The 14,464-nt window shown below is 39.8% G+C and overlaps 1 protein-coding gene across 1 annotated transcript in view; it reads right to left on the minus strand.

Moving 5' to 3' along the window:
• Positions 1–14,464, minus strand: part of EGFL6 (EGF like domain multiple 6) — a 43,914-nt gene that overhangs the window by 7,563 nt on the left and 21,887 nt on the right. Inside the window, exon 8 of the mRNA XM_074572890.1 lies at positions 8,420–8,749. Coding sequence (XP_074428991.1) covers positions 8,420–8,749 — 330 coding nt within the window. The remainder of the gene's footprint in view (positions 1–8,419; positions 8,750–14,464) is intronic.

The following is a 14,464-nucleotide window of genomic DNA, read 5'->3' on the forward strand; positions in this document are numbered from 1 at the left end:
GAAGAGAGCTATTAAAATATGATCAGTTCTGGAAAGAGTGGAGTGATTTAACAGAAGACAACAGCTGCCAGAATGATTTATTTATCAAGTTATTGAATTACACTTGAATTCACTTGAGGGATATACATGCAGGTGTAGCTGCGTGCTGCTGATGCTTCAAGTGAAGAAGTTTCATGCACATAAAAGGAGGCAAATTTTGTATCCAAATCTATTTTTGTTTTCAGTGTCAGGCATTGCACTCAAGTTCTACACTTACTGGAAGTTATCACCTGCATATTATGAGAAACTGTAAGCTTCAGCCTACAGAAAGGTTTCCAAGAAACCTTACTTCCTGGAATATACCTACATTTTACATCAGACCATCATTGGACATAGCCAGGATCCAAAGTTTATCCCCTCCTAAGTACTAGGCAGGAATCAGGATTGCTCTGTTCAGCTCTCCTGCTGTCAAGTGGAGCTTGCAGAAAGGCAGGCCTCGTCTCTTGTTCCCTAAGAACACACTCTCACCAACAAAAGCTCACATATGTCCCCCTTTAGGCACAGCAGAGCCTGTCCTTCTTTCTGTACTGCTGGTGCCCACCCATCTACTTACCTGCAGCACTTAGCTGCTATATAATCTCTACATATAAAACCCTTTGTATCATGGTGCCACACATTCTTAATCATTAATGTCATAAGGAGACCCTTATGAGGTAAGATGGGTTGATCTTCTGAGCAGGAGTTAGTGACAGAGAGAACTAATGCCCAGGTCTTCAGAGGTATCTATGTAACTAATTGGTACCACTGATTTCCATAGGAGCTGTGTCTGTGAATGTCTATGATGAGCTGAGTTTAAGTAAATTGGTGACGTTCTGGTCCTGAGAACACCCACCTTGTTGCTAACACAGGTTCTTGCATCTGCAAGGAATTCAGTGCTATCTGCGACACATACCTGAATATTGCCCCTGTTCTGAGGAGGGGAACTCTCGTTGAGTCATGTTAGATGCAGTTTGTCAATTGTATTATATACCAGGAACTGCAGCGAGGAAAGAGACTGCAAAACAGAATAGCCCCAGCCAGCTCTATCTGGCTGAAAAGACTTCCCTAAAAAATAGTAGGACTCACATAAACCAACTCTGAAACTACTGTGAGGATGTCTGCAATCATGGAAACACTTCTTAGCAATAACCTTGGAAAATGAGAAAGTACTGCTGAGAAGAAGCATGGAGACATTGTTCTAGTATAAACGTGCCTAAATACAGTGTCACAAAGGGGATTTAGAAACAAATTTATACATGGAACTAGAATTCCACTTTAAAAACACCAGGCTTACAGGGAGTGCTGTACATAAAGAAATAGATGAGGTTTGAGAGCCACCTCCTAGCCATCCCCCTGTCCAGGGACCTTTAGATAGCTGAGTAAAGAAAGATCGCAGACTGCCACTAAAAGACCTAGTTGGGTTCCAGCGTATCCTTTCATACAGCGCACAGCGGTGTCCTCCTAGAGGTGCAGGCAGGCACCAGTTCACTCTGCCTGTCCAACAGGTTTGTTAGCACTGGTCTGCCAATGGCGCCGACTCTGACTACATGAGTTCTGGTTTGGAACTGGCCTGCATCTGGTTTGTTTGGAGCAGAACTGGAGTGAGCTCAGGTCCGCCTGAAAAGTACCACGTGGATGGACCCTCAAGTCAGTCTATAAGTCAAATAAGGGGCAACAAGATCACAAAAGCAATAGGAAGCTTCAGGAGCACACCTGGAAAAGCACGTTATATTTTCTTAATATTTTCTTAATATTGCAGCTTGGACTGAGCTGCAATATTAAGAAAATATTAAGAAAATATTAAGAAAATATAATAATATTAAGAAAAAGTAAATGAAAAGAAGCTGAAACCCCAAACCCAACAGGCAGAAGCTCAGTAGAATATGTCTGTGGAGCACCGCTTTATGGGCACCCTTCAGAGGCAGTACAAAAGCACTGGTAAGTAAGTGACTCTGTGGTGCTAAAGGAGTTTACTGAAAACACTGATTTTCCCTTATGTGCACTTGGTTTCACCTCTCTGCTTTGCCAACTGCTGTATATAAAATCACTTCTAGTGCATTTGGAAATTACATTTTTGTCTGAAAAATATGTCTTGGTTTATAGCTTGGAAGTAATTTTCTATTTATCTGCAGTAATGCATGTGCTATCCTTAAAACTTTAGTTCCTTTTTTTTTCTGTTAGTGGGACTGTATTTCTTATAAATCATCTGTGGCATCACATTGAGCTCTTGCTGAGGCAGCTATACTGGAAGAACAGATACACGGCAGAATATAAGCACTCATGCATTTAAGTGTGCTAGTTGTGGGCAATGCGGTATATTTTTATTTCTTGTAACAGCTGTTTGATTTTTCTGTCCCCTGGAAAATGCCTGTGCCTGGTTTTGCCTAGGTAGGTTAGTCTAGATGTAAAATTCAGTGTTATTATTTCGTTAGTCCAAGTAAAAATAAAATATGAAATTTGGGAAAAGTAACTCACTCTTGCTAATTCTAACACGTAGAATTCTTAAGTGCTTGCAACTGCAGCATGTGGGAACTCTCACAAAAATATGGTACTTGCTGTCTTTCTAACACCGCTCTCTGATGTTCAAAGCCCATAAAAAACCCCCAGAAAACAAGAGTGCACACTGTAAAAAAACCCAAGTGGAATACAAGAGGTAGTAGAAGTCTAGCTTCCTATGTATATCACTATGTTGTACTGAAAGGAATACGCCGCATCTCTGCTACCACATCCTCCTCTGAAAGGATTACCTTCGCCGGATGTCTGACAGCTTTTGAGCCTTCGATCTCTAGCCGCGGACTGAGCTGTGGTCTGAGCATTATTTACTCACACAGTGGTCTAATTATCAGGAAAGAATAAGAGCAAACATCCTTATTAACTGAGAGAGTGCTCTCTTTCAGAATTAAGAGCCTAGAATCCATGAGGGAAACAGTCCACTTTCAGTATTGCCAAATAAACCAGAAAACCAAAACCCCTTTATCATTCTTGGTGCTATCGAAGGAGGGGGCTCTGTAATTAACACAGCTGGCTACATACGTGATACTATGGGAGTGTTTGAAGCACGATATGAGTTTCGTAAGTTGATAATTTTTCTGCAGTTTTTGTAATTGCTAGGATAGAAGCCTATTTATTAAACTGCATCCTTCACAGCAGGATGGGTCCTTCCTTCACACTTAACAAGGTAAGGATCCCACGGAAAATAGTCATGTAAAGTCATTACAGACCATATCATAAGGTATAAAAATAAAAATAATATAAAAAATTAAAATAATATAAAAATTATAAATATAAATAATATAATATATAATATAAATAATACAAAAATTAAGTTTTCACAGATAACCTTAATTTTGACAGTTCTTAAATGTTGGGGGCTTCACTTTGCTATCTTTGACTATTGCATTTTTTAAAAAACCTGTGAGTAGTATTTTTCTTGAAGGTGCTGTATTTTGACAATCGGCCTATTTTAGTAATTTCAATCTCCATATAGCAAACCCTTTTTTCCCTACAGGATTTTTATGTAGCTCCCTATATATTTATTATGTAGTAAAACTACTATGATAAAATAATACATGAATTTAAAAATAATAATTAGGATCTCTGAAAAGTGTGACCTATCCATTTTTCCTAAATAACTATTTTTCCTGGAAGACAAACAATACCAATATTAATAATACAAAGGCAGACGCTGTGTGAGTACTAGAGGGAGTTATATTGAGGAACTTAATGTGGTAGTAAAGGAGTCACTGCTGAATAGACAGCAGAGGAGGAAAAAAAACCCGATGTTTAAATTTATGAGCTGTAAATTTGAGCTAATCATGTACTCCAAAGGATCATTCAATATCATTAAAAAGGAAAGTTTTTTAAAGCCAAAAGTACAACCAATTAAGTGCCTGAATCATCACTGAATTTTTATAGTCACAAGGACAGCATGTGAAAATTTAAAAGACAAGGAAGCACAGTTAACATATGCAACCCATCCTGAAAGAAAAATGCAAATGGCACAATGCCTTAAGTGCTATATATAGTTGGCATCAAACAAGAAAGCCATAAATAATACAAGATCACATACTTAATGAAGCTACATCTTGGCCAAACTAGTATCCCTGTATAAAGCAGCACACCAACCTTCTGCCAGTATTCCCCGGTGAAATAAAATCTCTCTGGCGTGTTCAGCATATAAATCCCTTATATTAATAATGGAAAATTCCAGCTAAATGTGACTGGAACAAAGACAGTATAGGCAACAGTACAGGTAAAACACAGTGCTTTAATATTTTCAAGCAATAATTTAATTGTCATTGCTGTCAGTTGTAGTGGCAATTTTGTAGAGACGAGTAGTCTCAGCCTCGCCCAGGTATATGGTGTTCAAATGTCCTGGTTTGGTTGAGAAAGCCCTTGAAAAAGAATCTCGCCATACATCACAACAAAAATCTCTTGTACATTATTTGGACTTGGCTTTTCCTACGGACAAAGGATCTTCCCTGTGTGCCCTCACTGAAACTGAAATCTGGGAAATTAATCTTTTCCAAATAGTGTAGCACCAAGTACTCAACAGGAAGGTTACACGATCCACGCTTTGCAATGTCATGTAGCCCAGTATGGGAGAGCACATTCCCCTTGTAACACCACACCCAGAGGGCAGAGCCCCATGTCCTTTTAACCAAAAAAAAGATGGTAACCCTACTGTGGGGGCGCTATTTCTGGCAATCCTTCCTGTCCTGTCCAGGCAGGTTACAGAAGAAACCTGTTGAGATGTCTGAGCTACCTCCCCCAGTCCATCAATCCATCCATCATCATCCATCATCATAGAAAAGCGGAAAGGGCTAGGAGGACTGACTTGGATGATTTTATTATTTTTTTTTCTAACAGGTTGTCTTGCTTCACAATTGAGGAAGCAGAAGAGCCCACAGTCTTGTACGGCACAGAATTTGGAACAAATGTATCTGTAACTAATAACACTATTACTTATAAATATTTAATTTATTATATGTAATAACTATTAACAGAACCTGTTAGTACTATGCTCCTTGAAGTGCTAGACCAGCAATGTTCTTTCAATTCTGCGTGGAAGCAAAAGCTTTTGTCCCTACAGAAATCACAACTACAGGGAAGCATACTCTTGCAGAGCGTAAATGTTCCCTTCAGATTCAACTAGCATTTTGCAGTTAATTAGTCTATCTTTTTGAATCCTTCCCAGTCTAACCACATTTAGTTGAACGTATCTGGTGCTACCAGTGCTGGTCAGTTCACACCATTCTCTTGGCACGTGCAAGCTCCCCACCAATTTACCTTCATGAAGAAGCTTGAGTACCTGAGAACCTAGTCTTAACAAAAGGCACCACATATATATTGCAGCTGTCTTCTGCTCACTTTCTCCATACTTCCTGCAAAATTATGTCCAGCTTTGGATTAACTGGCATGACTGGGAAGAGTGATGTCCTTCTTCAGGAGAGTATTTTAGTGGAAATGTCTGTGAAACAGAATTCTGTAGTCATAAGACTAAAGTATGAGATTAGCCATCAGGAGACCTGGGTGTTATTGCTTCTTGTGAGAGAAGAGAAGCAAGTCACTTAATCCTTTGGTCTGAGAGCCTCAAATGCATTTGGCAGTACCAACATGGTAAGGCTGAACCCCAAGGGGAGTTTGCCATCCAGTGAAAACTTCAACCCCAATTTGGCTTCAGCTCCTGCACCTGCTACCTCTTTTAGGCAAGTGATTTATGAAGGGGTCCTTAGAAGGTGGACAGGAAGTGGCATAAGCTTGTCAGGAGTGAAAGGCTGAGTAAAGAGATAGGCTGAGACTTAGCTAATGAATCTGGTGTGGCTGGCCAGAAGGCGGGTGGCATCCTGAGCACAGGACCCTCAACTTTGGAGGCATGGCACCATTAGCCAGAAACTTTTCACAAAAAGCAGAGAGATTGAGTATAGCCTGGAGCTTACGACAGTCATTGGAGAAGGTAAGGTGGGTTAAAGTCACTGTTGTCTGTGTAATACAGATTTTGAATTAGGGGGGATGTTCTGTATGCCAGCTGGGCTTCCTAATTTATCAGATGGAAACATGAACATGCTGCTTTTGCTCTGGCTGTTGGTTTTGGTTTTTTAATTTTTTTTTTCAACCTGAGTATCTTGATGTTCTCTTTTTGTGTTGGCCTGTATGCCAACTGCCTCCTACCTCCGACAGTCAAAAGGTCCGAAGAGGGGTCTCAATACACCAAAGTCCCACCATGAAAGAGAGTGAGCGCTCTATCTGTCATTCCTTCACTTTGGTACTCCCACCCTGAACTTTTCTTCTTGTGCAAGGAAGGGCTTGATGTGGCATGTCAGTCCTGAGTATTTTCACCATTTGGTCCAGCTAAAAGCTGACATGCAGAAGTGTATTTTTGCATGTGGCTAGGTGCATCAGGAAGATGCTCAAGGCCCAGCTCAGTCATGTTATGAATGTCTCCAAGGATGGTTATTTCACAGCCTCTCCTCATACCTGTAGTAATTTTTGTCCACCTTCATGGTAAAACGTTAATTATATCTAATCAGATCTTTTTCTTTGTTTTGTTTTTGTTCCAGCGTTCATTTCTTCTTGTCCTATTGCTGTATATTTTCAAGAAGAGTCTGGCTGTGCCTTCCCTATAACCTTCCATTAGAAAGTTGAAGACAATTATAAGATCTCCCCTTACCCTTCTCCTCTTCAGGCTGAAAATAAGTTACTCTCAGCCTCTCCTCATATGCCATGTTCTCCAGGCCCCTGACCTTGGTGGAGCGCTGCTAGACTCATGCCAGTATGTCCATATCTGTCTTGTAATAGAGAGGCCAAAACTGGACATAGCACCTCAGATGTGGTCTCACATGTGCCAAACAGAGGGGAAGAACCACTTCCCTTTTTCTGCAAGGCTTCTTCTTAAGCAGTCATCCCATGTCTGTAATGTTGCATGAGGCTTTTCTCTCCCTTTGCATTTGCCTTTTTTCAACTTCATAATGTTCCTGTCAGGCCATTGCCACAGCCTGGCCAGGTCCCTCTTAATAGCAGTGCTGCCCTTTAGCCTATGGGTCACTCTCCCTGGTTTGGTGTTGTCAGCAAACCTGAAACATGCCATAAGCCCTCACTGTTAATATCTGCAGGAAGGGCGGAGGTTGGGGAACAAAGACCTGACTTCACTCTGTTTATCAGCTCGCTAGCATAATTTGGGGAAGCAATATTAATCTATAACCTTAGCCTGAACTGAAACAGGACAATGACCACTGGAAACCAAAAAAAAAAAAAGCAATTTTAGGAGAAGAGTGCCTTTGGCAATAAAGCTTGCGTTCTCAAATGTATTTAGGTGAATAATCACATTTTTTTCTTGGCTTTCTTACAGGAGCAATATTACAGACCATTTTTTCCCAGAGGACTTTAAAATGATCTTTCCTTTAAAGAAATTATACTTGTGTATTTTTCCAAATCAAATAGCAACAATTTGAATGCTAACTTAAACTGAATTTGTGTTCATTTTTATCATTATGAAATATGATGCATAATTTTAATTGCCGTAGGATAGTATCTATTATTTTTCTATACTTCGGAAAAGAGAAAGTATCATGAATAAACTATTAGCAGGGTTTATTTTTCATATTCTGTGTTTTTGCGACTACCTTGAAGAATGTTTGACTGAGCCAGATGTACTAAAAAACAATTAAAATGCATTTGAAAACTTTAAAGAACACAGCAAGAAATTGCATAGCATACAAGATAATAGCTGGAAGGAAACATCTGAAAGTGGACTGAGGAAACCTATGTCAGTGTTCCAGATAAATGACTAATATCAGAAATTAAGCAAGACTCCTGCTCGAATACCATCAAATGCTTTAAATTTGAGAGTGTTCATTCAGATAAAGCCTCACATTTAAACAAAAGGGATTAAAAACATGCTCTGAGATTCGCGTTGTTATTTTTCTGTTGGGGACGACATGAACAACAGTGGTGCCTATTATTATAGTCTATATTATTTGAAACACAAAACCACCAAAGTCTGTGTTTTTCCTCTGAACAAAGCACACTACTTAGGATGATGAGTATGCCTATGATGAATCAAAGCTAACTATTGTCTTACTCATAATGAAGCAGCACACTATCTTGTTTTGCTGGGGCTTCTGTGAAGAAAATGTGCACAAAAAGCACAACAAGCCATGTGCTATGTCTAAGCTGCTCTGAAAGCACAGCGCAGTCCCTCCCTGCTCACGTTGACTGCAGACAGATTCCCCTAAAAGGGAGATTCAGTGCCTTTAGTCTCACCCATAGGTACGTTAGGTTGCTTTTCATTCTCTACAAGTAATTTCTAATAAAATGGCTGTAATGTTTCGTGATGATTTTGTTAGTGTTTGTATATATTTTTACATGGAAACCAGATTCTTAAGAAAATGAAGAGACTTACAAAAGACATCTCCTCTAAGGCTTTGCTCATGCTCAATTTGATTCTCAAAATCTTCCTTCTCCTCTTCGTCTGACTCCTCTGCCTCCTCTTCTGCAGTAGCTTCGGTTTCTTTCTCTTCCTCAGTGTAGCTCCTGCCAAGATCAATACCACCTTCATAGTCCAATAACTGCAAGTGGGTCTTAGAAGCCGGTGTCACGGCTGCTTCTGGGATCACATTCTTGATTGTTTCATGCTTTTTCACACTGTTTTTATGTGCAAGAAGTTTCTTAATTGTGTCTTTAGCCGTTCCAGGGATTCTTGCAATTTCCTTCACCGACTTTTCAGGGATAACTAGAACCAAGAAGAAAATATTAAATATTCATCTAAGGAACAATTCAGCAATGACAACATTTATAAATGGCACCACGGTGTCCTTTACAATGTCCAGAGACCCATACAGCCAAATTTCTACTATGAGATATAAATTAAGCTCTGCATAGAACTGAATATATGTACATGTGTTTAGCTCTATTGAGTTACAGAAAAGACCGTAACCTCATTTGGACTCCTGTGTAACATGGGACATAGAGCCCCTGACATGAATTATTTTTACACTGGAGCTTGGTTAAAAAAAAAAAAAAAATTGTCCTTCTTCAATTTGTGGACTACTTAAAATTGTCCATGGAGGTATGATTCCCTGCATAACAAATGTCAGTCTGCTAGCAATGAGCATTTTTCTTAGCTGGCTTGTGTGAACTTCTCTGACTTAACTTTACTTGCACCACAGGCTGGAAGCCACTGAAATGGAAAGGATTTTGAGAGTAGATACTTCAAGCTGCTCTGTTACATTTCATTTAGCTCTAAGGGATATTTAGTTCTCAGGGGTAAACCCCAAATCTTCAGAGAGGCATCCAAGAACGCCAAATTATTATTTATCTTGCAATATCAAGGTGAACTAGAACATAAAAGTAAAATTTCCTGAGATTGTTACTATTTTATTATTCCTCTTGGCTACAAAATACTAAAAGGATAACCAGCCTTGTAGTATCTTGAAACTTTGGATTCTGTTGAGAATCATAAAGACTGCCAGAAGTGAAAAACTTAGGAGTGGGGTAAAAGTCAATTGAGATTGTTCAAACCTGTAAAACGAAAGAAAAAAAAATCTGAATTTGGGGTTTTCCCTATTATGAAGTATCATGAAGTCAAATATCCTCTATATCCGTCCAAAAAATTCAAAACATTAATTGATAAGAGGACATTTTTACATTTACATGGCAGGCCTGATTTTTCAAATCATGCTTTCCTCGTCAATGTATTCAGTTTCAAGACACAGGCCTTTTATTTCTTTTAAAATTCATTTTTTTCTCTCTCTACAATCATCAAACTATGTTTGGATGCTTGAATGAGGGACATTTTTCTCAGGAATCCATTTGAAGATTAATTTCTAGGGATGTGGGGATGCAGGACCCATTTTCCACCAGTGCTGGGACCCAGTAGCAGCACAAAGGGCTCCTTTGAGATAGGTTGTTGGCCAGCTGTTCTCCATGTTCTATTAAGATAGGAAAATTGTCAGTTTACATGAAATGAGGAGAGATTTTAGTTACATATTATGAAAAACTTGCTTATTATCCTTGCTATAGGATAGTAAACCACATGATTATTTGATTATTTGTATCACTAGAAGTTTTTTAAAATGGTTACGCTATGGTCTGTCATTAATAGGCTGAACGTGATCTGCCTCAGAGCAAAAGAACAGACTAACTGATCTTTTTTAGTCGCTTCCAGATGTACTCTTTTATCATCTGACAAAGACTGATGGCTCTTTGTGCTGACGGCCAAATCAAAATTGAGGGAGAAAGCCAGGACTACTTCGGATCAGTTTGTTCAAGGTATATGTACAGTACAAAGCAAATTCACAGGAGAAATTATGGCACTATTGCAGTTGTTGCTTTTTATCGGCAACGTCAATTGCTGCTCAACATCAGTAGAGGAACACCGTTGTGCCAAAACTAGGTCTGGAAGGCTTTGTGTGACAAATATGCAAGTTTTAGAGAAGACATAAATCTGAGGAGCTCTAGTTTATGAGATGATCCCATCCCACCATAAGGATTCCATTAGGGTTAACCAAGTCCCTACCTGCCATTGCACCAGAGCTACTGCGGAAGAGAGTGTCCTTGGGGTTTAAAGTCCACGGCAATGGACTTTGAGGCTTGAGACAAATCAGCTCAGGATTTCATGACTGCTGTGTCGTGACCAGACAGTATGCAACTATATACTCAGCACTCTAGTGTTGGCCACAGCCTGAATCTGTGTGGGTTAGGAAGAAGGACTGGTGAGTAGGATAGCACAACCGTGTCATAAGCTACTGACAGCCTTCTGCAGTTTGAGTCCTTTATGTGAAGTAGCTTGGAAATAGAGCTGAGCCGTTCCAGTCTGCTGTACAAAGGCTCTTCCATAGATGGAGACCATTTCCACGAATGGGTCAGAATAGCCTCATATTTGCTGCTTCCTATCTTTGGTTCTCCATCAGTGTTGATGCTGTAATGCCTACAGCCTTTTGGGATTGCAAATGGTGGGGCAAGTCAGCTATTTTTATTTCCCCTCTGCTTTTGCTGTCTAGTGCTTGCATTATCAGGGCAAGAATATGTTCTTATTTTGCTCCTCACTTTATAATAATAAAAAAATTATAGTAGCATTTTGGGACAGATGGACTGGACTTGTAACCTTGGGTAGTACTTTTTTCTGTGTGCTTCTTTTTATGGAAACATAGCAGAAATAAAAACACCAGTTAATAAAATAGAACTGTAGTCTAGTAGGAAAAGGGGAAAGTTCCCTGAATTTATACTCACTCCTGGAAAATACAATCCTATCACTGTTAATTCATCACATTTTATTTATGGCAAATGCAACTACATGCTTTTTAGTATCCCAGGAATAAAATCAGACTCTCTTGGTGTGCTCACTGGAGAATTCAGATATTCTGAGGCTGCAGTTGGAGGTATAAAGGAAATGGACGCCAATAAAAAAATAAATGAAAATTTAGGATTTTGTTTTTGTTTTCCTTTGGATAAAACTTGTAGTCTTGTTTGTCAGATACTTGCTTTATTACAACTTTACTAATACTCCGTTAAGCAAGCCTTTCCTCTGGAGGATGATGTCATGGAGGATGTAAGGTTCTCTGGGTCTAAACTCAGAATGCAGCAACAAAAATTACACAGGAAAGCTTCATTCCAAACAAATTTCCTCTTGACAATCAGTAACAAGAAACTTGAGGCTGTTAATAAAGAGGCTATGGAGATTTTCAAGCCAGGACTGACTGCTCAGAAAACCTGAACATCTGCTTTTAGTTTCTGCTTTGAAGTCTTCCTAGTGAAATGAAAAATTCTTACAGCTCGACATAATAAACTCGGTGGTGTCAGAAAACCAATCTCCTTGTATGTGCAAAACTAAGCAGTGCAGAAAATCAACTGTCGAGAGTGACAAAAATAGGGAGATGAAAGTGTATAATCCCCACGTGCTTGCAGGCTCCAGTTTGCTGCTGCAATATGAAAATCGGGATGCTCATGGGGACAAAGAGGGACTAGACAGCAAGTATATTTCAGGATTTATCACTAGCGTCCTTCTAATCCGCATTCAGCTTTAGAGTAGCTGGAGGTGTGTATTTAAGGCTTTTTAAAGCTACCCATAAATTGCAGGAAGAATAATCCAAGCGTAAGGATAGACCACCTTAAACTCAGTCTGTTCTGTTGAATCCACTGCCTGTGGACTTGCCTGAATGCACAGCTCACCACCTCTGACCATCTGGGGTGCTACAGCTGAGGCAGTGATATTTCAGAACTGTTTGCCTCAAGACATGTATATAAATACACAGGTGTTGCCCACGAACATTTGTGCATTTATCCATCCACATGACTGCATACAGAATTTTAGAAAGTGAAAAGAAATGGAGTACATTTCATCCCAGCTCTCCCTTATGCGTGCAGATTAACGCTTCCTGCTCTAAAACAGTTTATGTTTATTGCCCTAGTATGAAAATGTCTCAGCTTTCAAAGGTATATTGTTTCTTTGAATTACAGAGGTGGAAAAACAAAGGCAAATGCTGGCTACAAGTATATTTTTTCTGTCTGCGGTGCAAGATTGTAAGACCACAGAAATGGCTTGGTGTAGGATGCCTAATAACCAAGTTGTGAAAGTCGAATTGGAAAAAAACAGAGAGCGAGCAGATGCCAGCCCCCTGTCCCTGCGCTGTATTGTGTAAAGGGAAATACTCTGGGGATGATACAGGAGAGGGACAGACAGTGATCTGTTTTCCTCCCACACGCTCTGTGACCGCAGCCGGCGCTGGCTGGGGCTCTGAACGTAAGGGGGCTGCAACAGGAGACAGCTTGCTCTGCACTGCAGCAGGCACCGCACGGCTTCCACCTTCACGCCTAGCAATACATTTAAAAACCTGGTAAGAGACAAGCCTAGGAGACTGGCTTACAAGCCCTTTTGTAGCTCCCTCTGTAGCTTCTGTAAATAAAAGTGGGAGAGGGGATGAAGGATACAGACAACTGTTTATCATATTTAGGGGAAGTCTGTAGATGTGAGTAAAGATTACATCAGCAGGACACGGTTTCAGAAATCAGTCTAAGAAGTCCTCGACCTCATAATGAAGGATGCCTTTTTTAGAGAGTCTTTAGAGAGTCTGAAAGCTTTCATAGATAGGTTAAAGCACAGATTCTAGACTCTTATTCTCTTTTAAGCACCATGGAATGTCATCAACCAATATATGTTACTAGCCTGTTTCATTTCTAAAATTTTTACCATCCTATTTAGGGAAGGATGCTTTGAGAAATGAGGGCAAGTTCACCACACTGGGCTGTGCTTAATAGATGACTGCACCAGCCAGCAATGCTTTCAGTAGGAAATGTGGGATGACAAAAGCTGAAGTGTTATCCATTGAAGAATGACAGCAGTATTGGCTCCACACTGAATTGAATCATAAGAATCTCACCAGTGATAGGACCAGAATTGCTTTTGAAGCTTTGAAATTTTATGATGTCAAACCCAACTCAGGAATGGCAGGGTAATAAGAAAGCAAAATCATATATGGGTTTTTCGGGGTTACCCTATGAGCAAAAAAAGGAACCTGAGTAATACAAGAGGGACAAAGAGAGCTGTTGTGACTCTGTATTGCCATTTATATATCCAGCAAAGCATAATGAAGAATAGTAACCTCTGCCTCCAGCCCAGCAACAACAAGAGTGCCATTGTTGAGCTCCAAAGAGTGACGGCTGAAGGTTGTAGGCTTTAAGTTAGTACTGCTTTTTCCTGTTATTTTGTAGCTTCCTACCAAAAATGTGAATTAAAAATAGGTTCATTTTTTCCCCCAGGAATCTTAATTGCTTACGGAACCTTGTGAGACCCTACTCTTAAATAAAAGCTGGAATAGACATAGAAGCATGTGGTGAGGGAAATGTGGTTTTTCAATGCACAATAGGAAATCAGGAAACACATGAACCTGAGAACAGCAACAGATTGCAGCAGGATAGAGGCCAGATGTGGAAATGGCTAGGACCCTTTTGGGGAGCATTTGAAAGGTTACACCTCATGGATTCTCAAAAGAAATGTGTGCTAGAGACAGTTCAGAAATAGCCTCCAATGTTTCATGTGTATAGGAGTACTAATGGCAAAAGGGTGCCTTAACGATCACAGGTCACATCCATGCAAGCAGCCCTGTTTGCAGCCTGATGTTTCAGCAGCTTTCTCCTAAGTTAGTATATTAACATACAAATTAACTTTCCCCCACCTTCTATGCAAAGGTGAATTTTACGTTACTTCACTTATTAGGTTATTTGGTAGCATAAGGAGATGTAGCCATAGAGGCTTCATTACAAACAACGTGCTTAGTTACTCTCATTTCATACTCTGAAAATAACGCTATATATTAAAATGTTTTTCATTTGATATAAAAAGCTAATACTGCTGCCATGGTAGCCACGTAGTTATATACTAGAGACAATTGCTATAAAGGACTAATGGTTCCCTGTGGAAATGAGATTCCCACCCTGTGAGAATAATTAC

The sequence above is a fragment of the Larus michahellis genome, chromosome 1 (assembly GCF_964199755.1).
Source record: "Larus michahellis chromosome 1, bLarMic1.1, whole genome shotgun sequence".
Taxonomy (NCBI): domain Eukaryota; kingdom Metazoa; phylum Chordata; class Aves; order Charadriiformes; family Laridae; genus Larus; species Larus michahellis.